This window comes from Pithys albifrons, chromosome 14 (assembly GCF_047495875.1).
Source record: "Pithys albifrons albifrons isolate INPA30051 chromosome 14, PitAlb_v1, whole genome shotgun sequence".
Classification (NCBI taxonomy): Eukaryota; Metazoa; Chordata; class Aves; order Passeriformes; family Thamnophilidae; genus Pithys; species Pithys albifrons.
This window is the reverse complement of record NC_092471.1, coordinates 18880109-18902206: the sequence shown is the minus strand read 5'-3', so window position 1 is coordinate 18902206 and position 22098 is coordinate 18880109. Positions and strand designations below refer to the sequence as shown.

The following is a 22098-nucleotide window of genomic DNA, read 5'->3' as shown; positions in this document are numbered from 1 at the left end:
GTTTGGGCAGGGAAATGCCCCAAATCCTGATGCTGGGAGGGCTCAGCCACCTTGACAGCACAGGGTTCCACGGGGACAGTGGAAAACTGGGACCACGTGAGTCAGAGACAAGCAGAGCTCTGGATGTCAGGGCTGGTGCCTCGTTCACCTCTCCCACACCACCCCAGTGGGCTGGGAAAGCTGCCAAAAATGAACCCAGGGCATGGGTCAAGTGTTTCACACACGACAGCCAGAGCAGAAAAGCTTCAGGATGGTGCAAGGTGCAAAGGCTTTAGGATGCACCCCTGGCTGTCCCTCCCCAGGGCATCCAGACACTCAGCATGAGCCCCATGCCCTTGTGCACCCCACACCTGCTGAGTGGGACAGGAAAAACCTGCAAGGGATGGAAATTTCATTCCCGAGGTGCAAGGGGAAAGGCTGTCCAGAAGGTGCTTGACAACATCGCTGTCAGTCCTCGCCTTTTCCCCTCCCAGACTGGTTTCTCACAGACTGAACCAGCCTCCCTGGTATTGGGGTGAATGGCACAGCTTTTGTTTAATGCTGAATTTCCCCATGGGGAGGGGACATGGTGGGGTAAGTGCAGAAGGAGCCCCACAAAGACCCCCAAACCTCCAGCAATGCCGAGGCCCCAGTGAGTTTATTTTGAAAAAAGAAAAAGCCCAACACCACCAATATTCTCTTTGTGGCAACAGCCTATCTCAATACCACTCCTATTATTAGCCTCTGCAATTAAGTGATAAAGCTATACTTGCCTTATCTGATGGAGCTGGGCACGGCAGCGAGGCAGGAGCTGGTCTCTGCATCCCCACTGGTTGGGTTTATGGGGCTGTTCCAAAAGCATCCTCCTGCTTGGTGGGCAGATGGACAGACAGGACCCCACAGCAGCACTGGGTGGCCTCACCCCAAAGCTGGGGCAGTAGCATCACCCCTGTGCCTGTGCACTGCCCACTTCCATCCCTCGTGGGCACTCAGGAAGGTTCCAACTAGGAGATGGTCAGCTCTGGCCAGGATGGGAGCACAGGGAACAAAAGGCTCTGACTGTGGGAAGGTGGAAGCAGATGGTGGAGGGACCAAAGTGCAAACACACAACACCAGCTGCTCCCCAAACCTTCCCACGTTCCTGCTTCAGCATCCTGGGGAGCAAAGTGTGACCAGGCAGAGCCTGCCAGTGGCTGCAGCCCTGTGGGATCACCCCTTCAGTACAGGATCTGGCAGACTCAACCACACCAGTGGGATCAGGGCACTGGTTTTAGAGAAGGTGACTCCAGTTTCCCTGCAGGGCACTTTGGTGTGCTGAGAAAGCCACACAGTAAGTCCAGCTTGGTATTTCCATCCACACATTCATGGCCTCTGAAAGGGCTCCAATGGCCTGTGGCATCCTTCCCAACAGCACCAGCCCTGATTTAAGCTAGTTTGGAGTCCCCAAAATCCTGATTCTTGCTATTTTTCCAAGTCTTTTAGTATTTGACCTCAGCACTGCTCCTGACCCCACGAGCTGCCAGCAGAGCCTTAGGAAAGGGAAGTAAAGCCCTTCCAAATCCCCCCCGTGTGACCGTGTCCCAAAGACACCCCAATCCCAATTCACACGGTCAGTGAGAGCAAAGCCACCCACTCTCTGCAGCCCCAGCCCAGGGGCCACAGTGAGGGGCACCAGCCCCTGCCCCTCTGCCAGGGCGAGCAGGCTCCTGCTGGGGAGCAGCCACAAGAAAGGCCGATGCAAATCGCATCGTTAGCATTCTTTCCGTTTTAATAACCCAAGGTGTTACCAGCAACACTGTTACTGATTTTTATCTCCGCAGCTCCTTTTAAGAGCTCCAATTTGTTTTTCTTGGAGATCCCATTCTGTTTTATTAAGGCTGACACCGAAGAGGGAAAAGGAGACGTTCTGGGCCCAGAACAAAAATATCCCGTTTAAATACCCCGTATTATTTTCTTGGAAACCCTTCTCCGTTGACTTTAATTAAGCTCTCCCTGGGCTTGAGAGCTTGGCATGCTTGGCTCTCAGGCAGCTTTAATCCCAGGCAAGCTCCCCACAGCCCCAGTTTTCCCTGCTACCACAGATCTTAAGCAACAAATTGGGTTTTGCTAAAATACATGGATTAACAGCTGGCCCAACACCAAGAACATCCTGACGTTGCCTTTTCGTCACGGGTCACGGAGCGAGCACGTGGCCAAACTGCCCCACTGGCTTTGCCAGCAGACCCAAAAAGCAGCTTTTCTCCCTTATTTTTTTTAATTCTCTCTTATTTTGTTATTTTTTATTGCCCTTGTGATGCTGGGGATGGAAAGGGGAGACCAATCTCTCGTGCATAATGATGCCCCAGAGCTGTCAGAGGAGGGAGGGTGGCCACAACCCGGCTCTGGTGACCAAGATGCTGCTGCTGAGCCTTGTGCAATTGCACCAGGTGCTGTCATAATATCAATAATTACCCCCCCTCCACGGTAGAAGGAAGCTCTTTAAGATGATTGCAAAGTTAAGCACTCCAAAAGTTGGGAAATCCCAGGAGAGAGCTTGTCTGGGCATCATCTGGTGCATACCCATTATGTAATTACCGTCAATTTTTAATCACAGATGATTCTTTTCCTTCGGACCCAATTCAGAGGCACCACTTGAGGAGGCTCCTCACTTGAGGAACTGCCGTTAGACTTGACTCCCACCTCAGTGGACTCCACCTTTATTAACTGAGCTGCAACTGCTCTGCTCAGGCTTTGTACAAACCCTCTGGCCAAAACCTCTGGCTCTTGGCAAGCACCAACATCCCCCCGAGAGGAAAGGATTTTGTCTCCCTTTTACGCACAGGACCTGAGGGTGGACAGATTAAGGCCAAGAGCTTGAAACAAAGCTTTGTTTTGGTGCCTGATGTGAGATGGCCAAGAAATGGGCTTTTGGGGATGCCACTGGGCAGGGTGGCTGCGTGCCCTGTGGTCCCTGGCGCAACTGATCCCTGGGATGGGGTGATCAGAGCAGGTTCCTTTGCTGCAGGCACTGTGGTAGGGTTGTTTCTCCTCCCCGAGAAGGGCCCCAGTGTTTGCTTGGGGCGAACCCCAACAAGTCAGCCCTTGCTGGGAGGCTGTGCCGCTCCAGCAGCACATGGGGCTCCCCTGCCCTGGGACAGGCAGCTGCTGGCCCTGCTCCCTGCTCTTGGAAGGGACCTTGGAGACCACCCAGTTCCAAACCTCTGCTATGGGCAGGGACACCTTCCCTAAACCACTTTGCTCAAACCCCCATCCAACTTGGCCTTGGCAAAGCAAGCCAAAAACCATCACCGAGCTGCTAAAGCCAAACTCAGAGACAAAAAAGCCCCAAAGATGGGGAGAAGCAGGATCTGGTGAGCTCATCTCCTCCAATGTAAGGTTTTGCAGGGCAGATTCTCCCAAAACCACACTGCTGGCAGCACTGACACCAAAACAGTCTCTCCATCTGGCACGGGGACACCAGGACACAGTGCTGGGAGCTCATGTTACAGCAGGGTGGTACAATGCTCATCCCTCTGCACTCTTTGGGATGCAGGGGTGTAGGTACAGGGTATCTTCAGCCTGGACTCCCCTGGTTGTGTGCAAAGCAAAGGTGCAAAGGAGTGATGGGGCTCAGCTGCCATTATGGCACCATGTCCTCTTGGGGATCACTGTTGATGATTACACATGAGCCCAGGAGGTTGTTGAGAGCACACAGAGGGTGTTATGGCATGGCATGGCATAGCATGGCATGGCATGGCATGGCATGGCATAGTGCAGCCACCAGGCATGCCCAAGATGAGTTCCAGCAAAACAATTCACCACAGGCACAGGTCTGTGACCTGACAACCATTCCCAGGGGCTTTCCCAGTGCTTCCCCCCACTCTGGCTCCACAGGGATGTGCTGAAGGCAGGGGAAGCTCTTGCACCAGGTGATGTTTCAGGGATCTACAACTAAAAGGGCAATGGGGGAAAAGACCTGAAAACGGGCCAGTGGCATGCAGGGCTGTGCCAGCCTGCCCAGCTGCAGCCCGGCCCTGTGGGGTGTGCCCGACGGAGCACGGAGTGGCGGCAGGAGCGGTGGGAGCCACGGGCAGGCAGAGCTGCAGGCAGGGCACCACAGGCAGGCAGAGCTGCAGACAGAGCTGCAGGCAGGCAGAGCTGCAGGCAGGGCACCGCAGACAGGGCTGCAGGCAGAGCTGCAGGCAGGGCACTGCAGGCAGGGCACTGCAGGCAGGGCTCCAGGCAGGGCTCCAGACAGGTCTCCAGGCAGAGGTGCAGGCAGGGCTCCAGGCAGAGCTGCAGGCAGGGTTCCAGGCAGGGCTCCAGGCAGAGCTGCAGGCAGGGCTCAAAGCAGAGCTGCAGGCAGGGCTCCAGACAGGGCTCCAGACAGGGCTCCAGGCAGGGCTTCAGGCAGAGCTGCAGGGAGGGCTGCAGGCAGGGCTGCAGGCAGGGCTCCAGGCAGAGCTCCAGGCAGGGCTTCAGGCAGGGCTCCAGGCAGGGCTTCAGGTAGGGCTCCAGGCAGGGCTCCAGGCAGGGCTCCAGGCAGGGCTCAAAGCAGAGCTGCAGGCAGGGCTCAAAGCAGAGCTGCAGGCAGGGCTCCAGACAGGGCTCCAGGCAGGGCTCCAGGCAGAGCTGCAGGCAGGGCTCCAGGCAGGGCTCCAGGCAGAGCTGCAGGGAGGGCTGCAGGCAGGGCTCCAGGCAGAGCTCCAGGCAGGGCTCCAGGCAGGGCTCCAGGCAGAGCTGCAGGGAGGGCTGCAGGCAGGGCTCCAGGCAGAGCTCCAGGCAGGGCTTCAGGCAGGGCTCCAGGCAGGGCTCCAGGCAGGGCTTCAGGCAGGGCTCCAGGCAGGGCTCAAAGCAGAGCTCCAGGCAGAGCTTCAGGCAGGGCTCCAGGCAGGGCTCCAGGCAGAGCTGCAGGGAGGGCTCCAGGCAGGGCTCCAGACAGGGCTCCAGGCACAGCTGCAGGCAGGGCTCAAAGCAGAGCTGCAGGCAGGGCTCCAGGCAGGGCTTCAGGCAGGGCTCCAGGCAGAGCTGCAGGCAGGGCACCGCGGCAGCCCCCCGGCCCCGGCAGCCGGCAGGACCTGTTGTACGAGGTGCCTGGGAGAGACGGGAATGGCTCGCGCCTGCGAGCGTGTTGCAGCAATCCCAGCACACGTCATGTGGGTTGTGCAACCGCCACAACTGTCTGTGGATGGAGGGAAAGAGCCCGGAGAGCACCGAGTTCTGCAGTGCCCGCGACGCGCACGGGCAGCGCCCGGCAGGACAGCCGGGCACAGATCCCGGCACTGCCCAGCCCAGCACACTCCTCTCCACCAGGCCTGTTCCCGCAGGGCTGGAGGCCAACAGGCAGCTTCTCCTTCCCTGGCAATAGGAAATAATCAATCCTTTGAGGAAGAGGAAAGGAAGCCCAACAAACCCCTGCTCTAATAGGTGCAGTGGCAGGTTTGTACACGTGCTGTCTCGGTGTTCAGGTGCCCAGTCCTCTTGCCACCCATTGCCATGGTGATGCCATGGATACACACGCTCATGGTTGTGGAAATCCGGGGGAAAGCAATTCCTCAGGGAAAGTGCTGGCTGCAAGATGTGGGTGCCTGGCCATTGCCTCACTTTTGAAATGCTGGCATCCTCCTCCATGTTCTGACCAGCTTGTAGGAAACCCTTGAGGAGACCGAGGTATTTGGTGATGTGCCAGAAAATTCCATATGGCACCCGGACACCAGCCAAAAGCAGGCAAAATCCCAGTGTGGTTGGACTCGATGATCTTAGAGGTCTATTCCACGATTACTGACTCAGGGTGGAGCCTCATTTCTTTCCAGGAAAGGGCCACAGCTTCGGGAGCCCAGGCTGGGGGAGATGGGTGAGAGGAAGCACCCGTGGCACCGACCCAAACCCTGCAAAGGTCCCCGAGGGCTGTGCTGTCCCTGTGCTGCTGTCTCTGCACTGCTGTCCCTGCACTGCTGGCACTGCCACGCTGTCCCTGCGCTGCTGTCCCTGCGCTGCTGGCACTGCACTGCTGGCACTGCACTGTTGGCAATGCCACGGTGTCCCTGTGCTGCTGTCCCTGTGCTGCTGTCCCTGCGCTGCTGTCCCTGCACTGCTGGCACTGCCACAGTGTCCCTGTGCTGCTGTCCCTGTGCTGCTGTCCCTGTGCTGCTGTCTCTGCGCTGCTGTCCCTGCACTGCTGGCACTGCCACGCTGTCCCTGCGCTGCTGTCCCTGCGCTGCTGGCACTGCACTGCTGGCACTGCACTGCTGGCACTGCCACGGTGTCCCTGTGCTGCTGTCCCTGCGCTGCTGTCCCTGCACTGCTGTCCCTGCACTGCTGGCACTGCCACGGTGTCCCTGTGCTGCTGTCCCTGAGCTGCTGTCCCTGCACTGCTGGCACTGCCACGGTGTCCCTGTGCTGCTGTCCCTGTGCTGCTGTCCCTGCGCTGCTGTCCCTGCACTGCTGGCACTGCCACAGTGTCCCTGTGCTGCTGTCCCTGTGCTGCTGTCCCTGTGCTGCTGTCTCTGCGCTGCTGTCCCTGCACTGCTGGCACTGCCACGCTGTCCCTGCGCTGCTGTCCCTGCGCTGCTGGCACTGCACTGCTGGCACTGCACTGCTGGCACTGCCACGGTGTCCCTGTGCTGCTGTCCCTGCGCTGCTGTCCCTGCACTGCTGTCCCTGCACTGCTGGCACTGCCACGGTGTCCCTGTGCTGCTGTCCCTGTGCTGCTGTCCCTGAGCTGCTGTCCCTGCACTGCTGGCACTGCCACGGTGTCCCTGTGCTGCTGTCCCTGTGCTGCTGTCCCTGCGCTGCTGTCCCTGCACTGCTGGCACTGCCACACTGTTCCTGCGCTGCTGTCCCTGCACTGCTGTCCCTGCACTGCTGTCCCTGCGCTGCTGTCCCTGCATTGCTGGCACTGCACTGCTGGCACTGCCACGCTGTCCCTGCGCTGCTGTCCCTGCCACACTGTCCCTGTGCTGCTGTCCCTGCCACACTGTCCCTGCGCTGCTGTCCCTGCCACACTGTCCCTGCACTTGCTGTCCCTGTGCTGCTGTCCCTGTGCTGCTGGCACTGCCACGCTGCCCTGGCCCAGATCCCAAGGAATCACTGGCATAACACAATAAAAGGCTACCCCAGCCTTGTGTCAAGACTGTGCCAAGTGATCCAAATTCCACCAAGTTCAGTGACAGCCAATGGCACCATCCCGCCAGGAGCAGCTCCCTGTTAGCATGGCAGGAGCAGGGCTTGTTTGTCACCATTCAAGTTCCCAGTGGGAATTTCCCTGTACACCATGCGATAAAAAGATCAGCCTTGAGATGGTGGGAGCTCAGGTAATTCCTCCTTCCCCAAACAGACCTACAAAGCCCACAGGGAATTCAGCGGCCCTGGCTCCATATCCACCAACCCTGATGGCTCCCATCATGCCACCAGATTTTTTGGAAGGCTGGTATATGGTGGGATGGGGTGACTGATGGTGTCTCCCCATGAGCAGGATGAGCCCTGTGAGCAGACACATGTTGGTTAAGGAGGAGGAGGGAGGGAGAGGAGCTGTCCTGGGACATGGGTGGGTGACAACGCCCACGTGAGCTACACACAGCCTGCCCAGCAGGCACTGTCAGTGAGGTCAGTGGTGCCTTCTGGCTATGGGCTTTCACCCAACCTGATAGGTTAGTCCTATTTTAAGGTGTTGGATGTGAACTATCCCAGATGATGGTTGGCTTCCAGCTGCTGAGGGTTCTTAAGGAAATTAAAGGGTGACTTGTCAAACTTCTGGATTTCTCCACAAAACAGGAAATGAAACTGTTCCTTTGCTGCTGCCCTCCACAGTCCCATGGTGTTCAATCATATCACACACTATCTCACCTCACACCTCCGCATCCATCCCAGTCCCACACCCTGCAGCATCACCCCCTTCACCTTTCAATCCCTCCTCCCCTTCCTCCTCCTCCTCTCAGCCCAGTCTCAGTGATGGAGCTGCAACCTGGCACCTTCGGAATTAAACCTACCATCAAATCCCTGCAAGGTGAAGGTGGTTTTCCTTGTTTAGCTGCAACTAAAAGAACCAAACCCTCAAAAAACTTCCAACCACCTACAAAACTCCAAGTCCCCACTTCTTCAGATGTCACAGAGGGGTCATGGGAGCTGCCACCACTTGAGGACAATGGCCACCAGGAAACACAACTGAGACTGAAGCATCTCCTTGGCTGGCTGGTGGAGGACACTCAAAAATAAATAAAACCCTACTAAAAGGGCAAGTGTGCTGGCTGGGAGGGCCCCTGCAGTCTTGAAAAACAAGAACCTCCCTTAGAAACAGCACTCTGGCCTCCTAATAACCTTAATCACTCCCACAGCCCCAAGAACCAGGTTTAACAACATGACTGGGCTTTGTTTGCTTTTCAGGCTGCTTTGTCTCACACGGCACCTTGCAATCAGCTCAGGCAACACGAACCCAATTCCTCTAAAATTCACCCATTTCCCTGTGATCACAAGCTCCAGCTCCCAAGACAGAGGGAGCTGAGCTGGGGAGGAGCCTGGTGCTGAGACATTTGGCATCCCAACACAGGAACCCTCAGTAAAGCTGGGAAAGCTCCGTGGTGCCCTTTGTACTCCCCAGCTAGCAGGGTTGGGTAATAAAAACATCTTTTTTATCTCATTTTGCTGGATTTACATCCCCATCTGGGCTATGCAAATATTGTTAATGTCAGTGCATCCCTCCATGGGGTCAGGAAGAAGGTTGGAAACCCAGATGGACACAAGAAAGGCCCCAGGAATGCTGAGGTCCACAGCACCCTCAGCCAGTGTGAAATGGGGCCAGCACAGCGCCCCAGCAACTAATAAAAGCTTCAGATCCTGCAGATTTGGGTAAGGTGACAAGCACAGAGTCACCTTCGGGGGATCGGATCCTCCCACGCACCAGCATGGGATAATGACCCCCATCACAACTTAGCTGGGATCATTTCCAATAATTACCTCTTGCAATCAAAAGCAGTATGACCAGCAGGTTGAGGGAGGGGATTCTCCCCCTCTCCTCTGGTGAGAACCTCCCTGCTGAGTGGTGCATCCAGCTCTGGGACCACCAACATAAGAAGGATGTGGAGCTGCTGGAATGCATCCAAAGCAGGCCACAAAGATGCTCAGAGGCTGGAGCACCTCTTGCTCTGGAGAGAGGCTGGGAGAGCTGGGGGTGTTCAGCCTGGAGCAGGGAGTCCTTAGAGACCTCTGGGAGCTCCCAGAGAAATGTGAGGGACTTTGGACAAGGGGCTGGAGTGACAGGACAAGGGAGAATGGCTTCAGATTGCCAGAGAGTAGTTAGATGGGTATTGGGAAGAAACTCTTCCCTGTGAGGGTGGTGAGGAATTGCCACAGGTTGCCCAGAGAAGCTGTGGCTGTCCCATCCCTGGAGTGTCCAGGGCCATGTTGGACAGGATTTGGAGCAACCTGGGCTAGTGGAAGGTGACACTGCCCATGGCAGAGGGATGAAACTGGAAATGCATGGTCTTCAAGGTCCCTTCCAATCCAAACCATTCTGTGATTTACCCCCACCTTGCAGATTCTCTTCTCAGCTCCCCAAGCTCCAGCCATGCACGCCCATCTTGGGATTCTTCTTCAGTCCAGAGAGGAGTCCATGGCCTCTTCTCATCTTTCATATGACTGTTAGCACTGAAATGCTTTATTTTCTCCAAGAACAAACTCACTGGTTCTTAGCAAGCCTCCATTACAATACTGGAGTAAAAACAGCCTTTTCCAGCCATGCTCACCTGTCCTAAGGATGTGAAATCAGTGCTCATAAAGACACTCCCCACAAAAACATATGGAAATTCAGGAATGCCTTGGCTGACATCAGCTATGCCTTGGCCTCAAGACAGAATAAGTCAAGGGCCATGGTCCATGCACCAGCCCAGCTTTCCCAGGCACAGGGCGCTGCAGCAGGCTCATGTCTGGAGTTGGACTGAAGGGGGGAAGCTGCTCCCCAAGTTCCTGCAGGGAACAGATGGATGCATTCAGAGGAGCTGCAGCCAAACCAGAGCAGGTCCTCAGGCCATCTCTCCGAGTACTTGCAAGTCCATTTGCCAGAACAAAAACATTAAATATTAAGCAAAGAGAGTTAATCTATACCAAGGGATTGACACAAAATGAGGAGGGGACAAGAAAAAGATAAATAGACATTAAAAAACTATCTATGTGCCCATGCAGGCTGTCCCACTGGGGCTTGCATGGCTCCAAGGATGCTTTTGGAGCAGTAAGATGCACCAAGAAATGCTGCTCTCCCAGCTCTCCCTAGGACGCCAGAGCACCCTGCTGGGACCCTCAGGTGGCTCAGGTGCAAGCAGGACCTCCTTGGCTGAGGGCAGAGCCCTGGCCAGAGTCAAGGTCACCTTGTACTCACCTCTCCCAAGGTTGGGAGAGCATCCAAGCAGCAGCAGAGCAGGCATTGGTTTAAGAAGGCCGATGCCCAGTGAATGCTTATCAAGACTGTTCTGCCACTCAAATGGGCTTTTAGAGCAGGGAAAGAGGAAATGTGCTGGGATGGCTCGTCTGTCCCTTGGCTCAGTGTCAGCCTGCATCTTGTGGGACCAGCACCAAGGTGGCCATGCCCCGTGAAACCTTCAGTACAACCAGAGGGAAAGGCCACCATTCATCTCCCAGCAAACACTCCCAAGCATCACTCAACACCTCTTCAGCAAAGCAGAACGAGATTTTTTTTTTCTCCTGGCTGAGTGCTCACATGTATATTATTTTTTTGTTCCGGTCTCAGCATTCCTCTGCTCCCCCCCAAAGAAAACAAACCCGAAAGCACAGAGTGTGCCTTGAAAAGGTGCCGCTCTGGCGCCCCGCGGGGAAGGGGCACGCGGTGGTCGCAGCAGCCCGCCCGCCCCAGCCTGCCGCTGCTTGTTGATATAGGCAGCATAGTATATTTCTTTAAAGAACCGACCCTATATATTCGGTGCATTTCTGTGAGAGGGTTTGTTTTCAAAGCCTGACCCCAGACCTGAACTCCACGGATCCTGCGTTTCTCAAGATCAAACGCGAGAAAACGTGACCAATGCAAACAAGAAATAAACCTTGATAATTATAGCCGGGGCTATTGTTTAGTGCAGACTAGCACCCGCTTTAGCATAAACATAACCCTATTTTTAAAGGGATGCCTGACCAACTGACAGCATTACTCCCCATTTTGCCTCCAAATCCCCTCTTTGATACAAACCCACCTCCCTAAGACCAGAGAGGAGATTTAAGAGCAGACACAAAAGGCTAAGCCGTGCCCACAGCCATACTGGATGCCGGTGCTGGAGCAGGGAGTGGATCCTCATCCCCCCAACCTGCTGCGGGTGGCGGGGGAGGAGGAGCACCCTGGGTCCGGCTGTTGCCTGCAGCTGGCGGGATCAGACCGACGGAGGACAAACAGACAGCACCGGTCTTTTCAGGAAGGCCATATCACTTAGCGCTTGGAAAGGAGCTACAATATTTTCCTGATTATGTTTGCACGCAAACGAGCGCCGCGGGGAAATTATGCAATGCTGAGCGGGGAGGGGTGGGAGCGAGGGAGGAAGGGCTGGAGGGGGGCCCCGCGCTGCACCCCGCTGCCCTCGGCCCCCTCAGCGCAGCTGCAGCCCCGCAGGTGCCGCAGATGGGCTCCATCCCCGCCGCCTCCGAGACCCCGCACCACAGCCCCCGAGGAATCAGGCAGCGCTCAGCACGGGTTAGTAACGGCCCCTTCGTTAAGCACCCAGACCAAAATGCATATATTCCTCACCCAGGCAATTTAATTACCGAGCCCAGGTTCACCTCGCACACCCACACGCCTTTCTTTTTCGAGGCCTCTGTGAGGTCGTAGCCTTAAATAAATAGATCGCAGGGCAGTAAGACAGATGCTGACTCCTACAACCTCTGTCTTGGGCACGGAGCCTTTAAACCACCAGAACTCGGAGTATTTAATTTCTTTGTTACCGTTTCTACCTTTAGAGCTTTGCCTTAGGCTTTCTAGATACAATCACAGGGAGCAGGAAACAGAGAGCTACACGATGAGCTTCCTGGGCATCACACAGCGCGCACACACACACACACACACACACAGCCCATCAATCACCCTAATTACAACCGGCCACACGTCCACCGCTCTTGGCGCGCTCCGTTACTGCCCGTAATTACACGGTCACATCGTTTCTCTGGTAACAGTATCAGAAGTTAATTTGTGACCTGTAGATGTGGTGTATCTTGTAATGAATTTCATCCTGGCGCGCTCACGGCAGCGCTCACCGGTCACGAGTCAGCTCAGGGAGGGAGCGTGGGCAACGCTGGTCCCCAAAACATGGCTCTGAGGACCTCGCACAACCCTGGCACTCGTCTCTCTGCAACACACTCCTGGTTTGTTGTCCATGTCCCATCCAGGGTCAGGGGAGTACCACAAGCAGGTTCCTTCAACGTCAAGTGCGTGTCTCCACCCTCCAGATAAAAGAAAGGTGGGCCATGGGCGTCTACCACAGGGATGGATGTGAACTCTTGGGGAAGACAGTGGGACGTGAGACAAGGCTGGGCCTCCCGACACCAGTGTCCAGCTGGGACCAGCACCACAGCAGGCTGATGTCCCTCTGCCAAGTCTACTTCAACAGCGGCGTCTTGGCAGCAAGAAACCTTCCTTTTCTCCGTGTAAACACTACCCAGTCTGCATCCTGGCCAAACTTGTAGGTCCTACCAAAACACACAACTGGATGCAGCCGACGGATCTTGCTTTTAAGGGATGTTAACTGCTGCAGACCCCGCGCTGCCCTCGGTGTGACCGCGCGGGCAGCGCTGCCAGCCCTGCCCTGCGCCGGCTTTCCCACTGAATGGATACGGCTCGGAGGAAGCGCGTCGGCGAGGCAGATGCTCTCCTGCAGCCACCCCCGGCCAACAAGGCAGACAGACAGAAAGCTTGAAAACCCATAAAATACAGCAATAATAATGAAAACTAGAGGGGGTGGCTCACACCCAGGAGCTGATTCACCAGCGCTGCTCTCCTTACCCCAAAACACACCGGTAGGACAGGCTAAGGGCGTGCTTTCAGCCGAATTACTTTTAATTGAGTACATCGGAGCTTAGAAACACATGATGCTGTCGGGAGATAAATATAGCCACGGCTACGAGGATAGAGGGGGCAGGGAGCAATCGCGGTTCAACAGAGCCGAGAAGGACCTTCCAGCTCTGGAAGGCAGCGCCGGCCGCACCGCCGCACCTTCCCCGCACCTTCCCCGCTCCGCTCGGGCACCCCCCGCCCGCCCTGCCCGGCCCAGAGAAGGGGCCTTGGAGCCCGTACCTGTTTTAAACTCCAGGGCCGGGTCCTTCTTTTCCTCGCCCAGGTCGCTCTGCAGCATCATGTAGATGATCCCGAAGGAGTTGTGGATGCCGAAGATGGAGCCGTTGCACCAGGCGGCGGCGAAGACCACCACCCAGCCGAAGCCGCCCTCGGGGGGCTGGAAGGGCTCGGCGGCCCCGCTCGGCCCCCGCTCAGGCTCAGTCTCAGTCCCAGTCCCAGCCCCAGTCTCAGTCCCAGTCTCAGTCTCAGCCTCAGTCTCAGTCCCGGCCGCGGCCCCGGCCCCAGGTTCGCTCTCTCCCGCCGCCGCCACCGGCACCTTCTCGTCGCGTTGCGCCATCGCGGCCGCGCTCCGGCCGCCGCCCGCCGCCCGACTGCCCCGCAGCCGGTCCCACATGCCCGCCGCCCCCCCTGGCCGGCCCCCCCCGCCCGCCCCCTCCTGCCGCAGCCTCACTCCCCGCCTCCCCTCCGCCGCCTCCATCCTCCTCCTCCTCCTCCATCGCGCCGCTCGGGCCCCGCGTCCCTACCTGCGGCGGGGACCCCCTCCCGCCCCGCCGCGGGGCTCAAAGGCTGCCCCGGGCCCGGCCGCGGCCCCGCATCGCCCGCCGCGCCGCCCCCGCCGCCGCATCCTGCGGCGGGCCCAGCCCGGGGCGGGCCCCGCCAGCGCCGCCCCCGCGGGGCCCGGCACGGCGGGATGGGGGGACCGCCCGCTGCCCCCCGGCCCCACTGCCCCCCGAGCCCGCTGCTTCCCGGGCCCGGAATGCGGGAGCGCCCCGCGGGCGCGACCAGGGGGGGCCACGATGGCCGCGGCGGGGGATGCTGCCGCTCCCCTCGCCCCGCAGCGAAGCCCCGGGAGCCGCCCGAGCAGGTGGCAAAACGCCTGGCGAGGGAGGGGATGTGTTTCTTTCCGTGCCAGTTTTCCCGGGGGGATTTTTGACATCCCCTTCCCCGAAAAGTTTGGAGAGCGTTTTTAGTAACACCAACCCATCTGCTTGCTGCGGGGAGCCGCCAACCTCACCTCGGCTGCGGGATGTTCTCAGGGCCACGGGTCACCCCACGTACCTTCTCCGGGCGGGAGAGCAGCGGCCACCCAAACCCGGTGCTTTTGGGAGCTGTTCCCTTGCCTCTGCCTTGTTCTGCAGCAAGATCTACCTTTTCTCTTCTTTCAATAAATAATTACAAACCCACCAATATATTAAAGCCTGTCTTTTCACACGCTGAAGGTATTTACACTTTCATATATGCCAAGTCTGAGTTATTATTCTTTCTTTCCCCTAATGGCTGTGTCAGTGTCAGATTCCTATCAGAGTAAAATAATACTTCCCAACCTCCCGCTGCTGTTTCTTTACCTCCAGGGATATTAATTACAGGGCAGGGTGCGGAGCCGGCAGGGAGGCGGCAGCAGGGCCGCACCATCTCCCTGCCTCTCCCGCCGCCGAGAGCAGCACCGCGCCACGGGCTGCGGGCTGGGAAGGCGTTTGTCTACGTGCTGCGGCTCGCCGGGCTTGGTGAAGCCTCTCTGGGGCATGGCTACGGCCAGGAAAACCTCTCCTCGGCCTGCCCGCCCGCTCCCGACTGCAAATCACTGCCAGCTCCATCGCCATCCGCTTCCTCCCACCCGGAGGATGCGGAGCGGTGGTTCTGCCTGGCTCCCAGCAGCCTGTGTGAGCGCCGGCAAGACCCGAGCCAGAGGGATGCACCGATGCAGACGCGGCTCGCTGCCCTCGCCTCCCCGCTTCGCCGCCGCGCCGATGAATGAGCCCGAATCGCGCTCCCCGTGGGGGGGTGCCCGGCGGTAACGCCACGCTCAGGTCAGCCTCGCTGCTGGAGGAACTGCATTTTTATTTCCCTTCCTCTCTGGTGAAGTCTCCTCCCCGGATCCCCATCTCCACAGCGCGGCCGGGGGAGGCTTGGGAGGTTTGGGAGCATCTTCCACTGCCCTCTGCCGACACAACAAGCAGCAAGATTTTAATATCCATATCACCGTGAAGTCAGCTGAGGTTGCCGGCCTGCTGGTTTTATTTTGGTAAGACCCAGCAAAGCTGGGAGGGAAAGGGTTTTGGGATACCCTGGACGGGGCTCAGGGAAACTGCTCCCCAAAATGCTAATTCCTCAGAGCAGCAGAGATGGGGCTGGATTAAAACCAGCAGTGAGAGGTGGGAGAACCCTTTGCCATAGCACACACTGTGTCATGTAGACCTCTCCCCTCTGGATTGCAGAGGGCTCTCATGGAGTGGGAAGCAGGAGGTTAATATTCCTGTGGACTTTGAGCCAGACACAAAGCCCAAGGAGCAGTATCTCTCCTGGCTGTTGGCTCCACGGTGACTGGACAGAGCATTTTCTGGCTGGTCTGGACTGGACAATACCAGTGGGACTGGGGGGTAAAAACACAAAAAAAGGGCTGAAAAAAGTGTGGGTTAAAGGTCTAGGCTGTGTGAGATGATTAAGGTTTCATCCAGGAGGGAGATGCAGCCTGGAAAGCTCTGGCAGCATCAGGCAGGAACTGCTCTGCCTGTTGTAAGACCATGGAACACCCCACCCAGAGGGTCTACAGCTCCATAACCACAAGATGAATGAAGCACTGAGGAAAAACAGATAACACGGCTCTTCTTTGGTTGAATTCAATTATAAAACGCCCTTCTGTGTCTCTGACATGGTTTTCCTCAAATCCCCCAGCCTGCCAGCTTGGTAGGGGATGTGGTGGATGGCAGTAGCACAGCTGGGCTCTCCAGATCCACATCCCTGGAGGGCTGGCAGGCAGCACCTCGTGTCACGGCTGCTGGCCACTCAGGCAAAGCGTGGCTGTCAGCAGCATGTGCTTCTCTCAGAAACATGGTGCCAGAGCCTCTGCCAAAGGGACTGGCACCTGCAAAATGTGGGGGCTTGGTTTTGCAGAAGGGGAGGAGTGACCGAATGGAAATATCTCTGCAAACACCTTGGGAAGGGCTGTGATGAGATGTGGCCTTGGAGGAGAATAACAAATTCCTGGCGGCTTTGCAGCCTGGCTTTGTTTTGGTGGGTGTTGTACAGTGGCATGAGGACATGTAGGGTTGTCCTGAGGACAAAATGTTGCTGACAGCATCTGCTGTTTGGCCAAAAGCTCTGGGAAAACATCTCCGGTGGCAACCAGCTCCCAGCAGAGACATTCCCGTGCTGGGCACAACCCCTTCCTGTCTTTAACAATGCTGCTTTCTTTAGATTTTAGGTGTAGTTAAGACAGCTGTTACATTTGGCCTGACAGAGCCAATAGATACACTATCCCAGAGGAATGGCAGCTCCAGGGCAGCCTAAGGGACAGGGCAGCAGTTGCTCACTGGCAGGGATGCTCTGGGATGCAGAGTCTGGAGCTCAAGGCTTGTCACAGGGAGAAGGCAGTGAGATGACTGGCACACCCTAAGACCCTTTTTCTGCCTGACTTTCCCAATGTTTGGAATCAAAATAAAAAAAATTATCAGAGATGGACTTCTACACATTGGTAGTGAGATTAAAGTGGATTTTACTTGGTCTGGCTGAACTATGAGACAATTTAAAATGCCATTGTGAGTGGTGGGTTTTCAGAGCACCATGTGCCACTGAGTCCTGCATTTACCTTTGTTTTGGCAGTGGAAATCACAGCACCATGTTCACCCCAGTGGCTTCAGTCTGGGTGGGGAATGTGGTCTGGCTCATCCATGGCTGCTGCCCCACCTTATTTTCCATGCAGTTGAGCAAAAAGCTTCCTGCAGGCCCAAACAGAGAGGTGTTGTATTAAAGGGCTCTGGAGGAGTGTCGCTGCCTGCTCACCTTTGACCATCCAGGTGAAGAGGTGGGAAGGGCATTTTCTGAGTGCTTCACTGGTTTTCCATATTTCCTTTGAAACAGGAGCTACACAGGCACGTTCCTGTGGGGAAGTGGAAGTTCCTGCCCAGAGCCACCAACCCCAACCACGATCCAGCCGCCAGTGGCCGCCCCAGCTCTGCTGTGTAACCCCACAGGACCTCGGCACGAGGTGCCAGAGATGCTCTGCTGATGGGAAGAGCTCAAGCCGGCACACAAAGGAGGCAAGGATCCAGCTGTAAATTAATATTTTATAGAACACCAAGAAAAATCAGAGAGGCTAATTACAGCGATAATCATCACAGCCTGGAGGCTTTTCCATGGAAGTCAGGAATTACCCAGGATTACCTCAGCCCTTGCAGCAGCCTGCGCGGGAGGTGAGCGCGTGCGGCAGTGGCGCAGCACCTGGCACTGCCTCCTGAGCCAGCTGGGGGTCTGCAACCCAGACCAAAGAGCAGTTGGGTTTTGGCAGCCTCCTGGCATCCAGCTCCATGGCATTTGGTTTGTTAAGCTTAATGGGGTGGAGTGGAGGTTGTTGGAGTCACAGGGTTTGGGTGCTCACCTGGGTGCCACTGTGCCTGTTTTTTCCTAGTGGCACTGATGTGGGAGCCATTGTTGACTCCAAGCTGATTAAAACCCCAAGGGGTTCAGGGCATCACTACCAAAAAAGTTTGTGATGTGCCCTGAGGATAAGTTTTTCCCATGGTTCATTAATTTACTGGTAGGAACTGATATTTGCATAGTTTATCTGAGGACAGAGTGAACTTCCCACGGACAGAGTGAATTCCCCATCAGCTCCTTGCTTTGGAAGGTGGGCAGCACAGCACAACACCAGCATGGCATGAAGTTGGCCCCATATTGCTCTTGGCAAGCCCAGAACATCTCCAGGAGCTGCATGGCCAGGAGACCTGCAGGATCCTGCCCCATGGCCCAGGGCAAAGCCAGCCCAGACATCTCCAGGGCAAGCAGCTCTGGGAGCAGAGAAGCTTCGGTGCAGCTGGTTCACACCTCTGAGGTCGAGCAGGAGGGCACTGCTGATCTGAGACCCAGCCTGCAAGTGGGACAGGGAAAAATCTTGGATAAAACCCCATGTCTGCCTGCATAGAGCTGAGAAGAGCCTGGGCTGTGATTGGCTCTGGGCTGAGGGTGCTGCTCAGGTCTGTGGGTGCTGCTCCTGCCTGCACCCTGCCCTCACCATGCTGCAACAGCCTTGGAAATGGCAAAGATTATACATAAAGCATCCCCTTCCACAGCCCTGGAAAGAGAAATTTCTAATCTGTAGTTGGTAAAAATTCAGAGCTCTTCAAGGACCTCCTGTGGACAGACATCTGTCAAGATGTCCCCTCGCACATGGCCCAGCCACCCCATGAGGCCGCAGTGAGATGGGAAGGGCCCTGCACACAAGCAGGGGGCTGGTGCTCCCTGTCTCCCTGTCTGTCTGCTCCAGAGCAGCTCCTGCCTTTCCCTGCCCTGCCCTGCAGTGTGTGGACCAGACAGCCAAGCTCTGAGGGCACCCCGGGTACGCTGCCTGCTCGTCTGCTGTGCCCTCTGAACTGCTGCAGGGGGACAGTCACCCAGGAACACAGGACAGGCTCTGGGGGCTCCTGGGGCTGGGGTCTGAGGCAGTTGTGACACCCACTGGATTTGCTCCCGGCAGTTTGAGAGTTTGTGATGTGCTGACCTGCCCCTGCCAGCTCTGGGAGCGCAGAGAGTGCCGGAGCTGCTCCAAGCAAGGGCCGGGGCTGACCGAGGGCTGCAGGCAGGGTCGGGCAACTCCCACCTCGGGCACTACATGCCATGGCAGAGGGGCTGCTCACACCTCCGGGCCAAAGGTGAGTCCTCCAAATCCCTGTTCCTGCAACAAGGTGGTGCTGACACAGGCTGTGATTGTCCTGGAGGCAGCATCAGCCTGTCTCTCCCTGGCCGGCTGCACCTCTGGCTCTGATAGGGCCAGGGGAAACTTTTACTTCATTTTTTTCGAGTAACAACACCTCTGGTAGCACCAGTTCGTGCACCAGCACTGGGACAGCACAGCTGGCTGAAGAAGTCCAGGATGAATCCAAAGGATCCAGCCTGAGTGGCCACACTTCCCTGGCTGCTCCAGGAAGGTTGCTGGGGACACCCGCAGGTGAGGCTCGTGTGAGAGGGCAGCAGCCGGGGCTGGCGTGGGCTGCAGACCTGCCTGAGCACCTCAAAGGTGCCCTTACACCACTGCCTGCAAAAGAGATGGACACTGGGCTGGGACACAGCCTTGCACCAGACCCCAAGTTCCAGCCTCGTGAGTTATCAGGAGATGGCAGCTGTGCCTTTCAGGATGCCCGCGGCATTCACCCAGGCTTGTTTTCTCTTCCTGACAAGCCCGGGCGCAATCGCAGCTCTGCTCGGGGCCGGGAGCTCAGCCCCGATGTGCCGGGAGCTCAGCCCCGATGTGCCGGCAGCGGGGAGCTCAGCCCCGATGTGCCGGCAGCGGGGAGCTCAGCCCCAGTGTGGCGGAAGCGGGGAGCTCAGCCCCGTTGGGCTCGGGGCCGGGAGGTCAGCCCCTTCGGGCTCGGGACCGGTAGCTCAGCCCCGATGTGCCGGGAGCTCAGCCCAGATGTGCAGGGAGTTCAGGCCCGATGTGCCGGGAGCCGGGAGCTCAGCCTCGGTGTGCAGGGAGTTCAGTCCCGATGTGCTCGGGGCCGGGAGCTCAGCCCGGTGTGCAGGGAGCTCAGCCCCGATGTGCAGGGAGCTCAGCCCCAATGTAGCCGGGAGCGGGCAGCTCAGCTCCGATGTAGCCGGAGCGGGGAGCTCAGCCCCGATGTGCCGGGAGCGGGCAGCTCAGCTCCGATGTAGCCGGAGCGGGGAGCTCAGCCCCGCTATGCAGGGAGCGGGGAGCTCAGCCCCGGTGTGCGGGGAGCGGGGAGCTCAGCCCCAATGTGCTGGAGCGGGGAGCTCAGCCCCGATGTACCGGGAGCTCAGCGCGATGTGCTCGGGTCAGGGAGCTCAGCCCCGCTGCCTCTGCGCTCCCGCTGGCTCTGCGCTGCCGTGCGGCGCCTTCCCCACAAACACAGCTTAATCCAGCCCCGGAGCGCTACGTAAAGAAATCAAAGAGTGAGTCATCTCACTCCAAACCTCAAACCATGTCACAGATTATCCCTCGTGCTGCTGAAGTTCTTCCCCCATATGCCTCAGTGGAAGGGAAAGAGGAAGCAAACACGTTTCCCACATCCCGGCGCCTGCACAGCTGAAGCCACCTGTCTCGCCGGGCTCACTCTGCCCTCTAGGAGCGGCTGGATTTACAGCAATCACAGAATCATGGAATCTTGGAATTGTTTGGGGTGGAAAAGCCCTCTAAGATCACTGAGTCCAACCACTCCCACAGCACAGACTAACCCAAGTACCCAGGTGCAATACCTACATGTCTTTATTAACCTCTCCCAATGGGATAGGGGCTCCACCACTGCCCTGAGCAGCTGTGCCAGGGCTGGACAGCCCCTTCAGTGACGGAAGTTTCCATAATATCCAACCTAAACCTCCTCTGACAGAGCTGGACACCATTTCCTCTTGTCCTGTTGCTTGTTACTTGGGAGCAGAGACCAACCCGACCTGGCTCCCCACTCCTGGCAGGGATTGCAGAGAGCGAGAAGGTCCCCCCTGAACCTCTTTTTCTCTAGGCTGAGCCCCCCCAGCTCCCTCAGCTGCTTCTCCATTCCCTTCCTTGGACAAGCTCCAGCACCTCAATGACTTTTTTTGTAGTGAGGGGCCCAGAACTGACTCCAGGACTTGAGGCCCTATTGTATTGAGTGCCTTGCTGTGCTGCACCAGCAGCCTCCAGCCTGGAGCTGCCCTTGGCTGCCCTGGCTGGGCAGGGACATGGCCAGGGGTTTGAGAAAGGGGTGTGGGGTTACTGGAGCCTGGCCTGGCTCTGCTGGCATCCCTGTCACAGATTCACAGCTGTCGTGGGAAGAACCGTGTGGTTTTCTTGTAGCCTCAGCCCCTGTGTGAGTCATTTATGTCACTCCTTAGCCAGCCTGGAAAATCCCTGCCAGTCACTGGGGCTGGAGTGTGGAACAGGTTTGTGTGGGCTCAAGTGGCCTGAGGAGGGCAGAGCCCTGAGGTGGGATCTAAGTAAAAGGTGTCCTTGACCATGGCAGGGGCATTGGAACTGGATGGTCTTTAAGGTCACTTCCAACCCCACCCATTCTTGGATTCTGAGACACCCAGGCTTGGGTTTTCCTAGCTCCATCTGAAGCCTTTAACCTGGTCTGAGACCAAGGAGCACCTCGGGGCTGTGGAAAGAGGGGGGCTCTTTTGGAGGTAGCAGCATCAGACTTCCAACCCCAAACAAAGAGATGAGACCCCCAAAACAATAAGGTGAAGACCCTGCAAACCTTTACACCAAATGCCATGTGAACATGGCTGGCTCTGGGGCAGAGAATCACAGAGTAGTTTGGGTAGGAGGGGACCTATAAAAGTCATCTAGTCCACATCCTTGCCATGGGCAGGGTCACCTTCCACTAGACCAGACTGCTCCAAGCTCTGTCCATGAACACTTCCAGGGATGGGGCACCCCCACCTCTCTGGGCAACCTCTGCCAGGGCCTCACAACCCTAATTGTTACAAACTTCTTCCTTACATCTAGTCTAAATAGACCCTTTTTTATTTTAAACCCATCACCTCTTGTCCTGTCACAACAGGTCCCGTTAAAAGTTTGTAACCATATTTCTTGGAGCACCTTTAGGCACTGGAAGGGGCTCTCAGGTCTCCCTGGAGCCTTCTCTTCCCCAGGTGAGCACCCCTAGCTCTCCCAGCCTGGCTGCTCCAGCCCTCAGAGTATCTCCAGGATAGGGCTGAAAATCCTCTGGCAACAGCAGCTGCTGACAGTGACAAGGTGAGGAGGATGATGCTTTCCTTGGGGCTTCAGCAAACCCCCCAACCATCACCCTGGCATGGTTCTGATCCATGGGGAGACAGACCCCAGGACTCCGCAGGGCACAGGAGAAGCATGAAGAAGACGGTGGTGATGCCAAACCTGGAGCAGACGATGCCCAAACTGCTCCCTTCCTCACCGG

General features: G+C 57.2%; 1 protein-coding gene across 1 annotated transcript in view; it reads right to left on the bottom strand.

Moving 5' to 3' along the window:
• Window positions 1-13641, bottom strand: part of SLC16A2 (solute carrier family 16 member 2) — a 38824-nt gene extending 25183 nt beyond the window's left edge. Inside the window, exon 1 of the mRNA XM_071569123.1 lies at window positions 13235-13641. Within this exon, the coding sequence (XP_071425224.1) occupies window positions 13235-13628 (394 nt within the window). The 5' untranslated portion in view covers window positions 13629-13641. The remainder of the gene's footprint in view (window positions 1-13234) is intronic.
• Between the last annotated feature and the right edge of the window lie 8457 nt (window positions 13642-22098).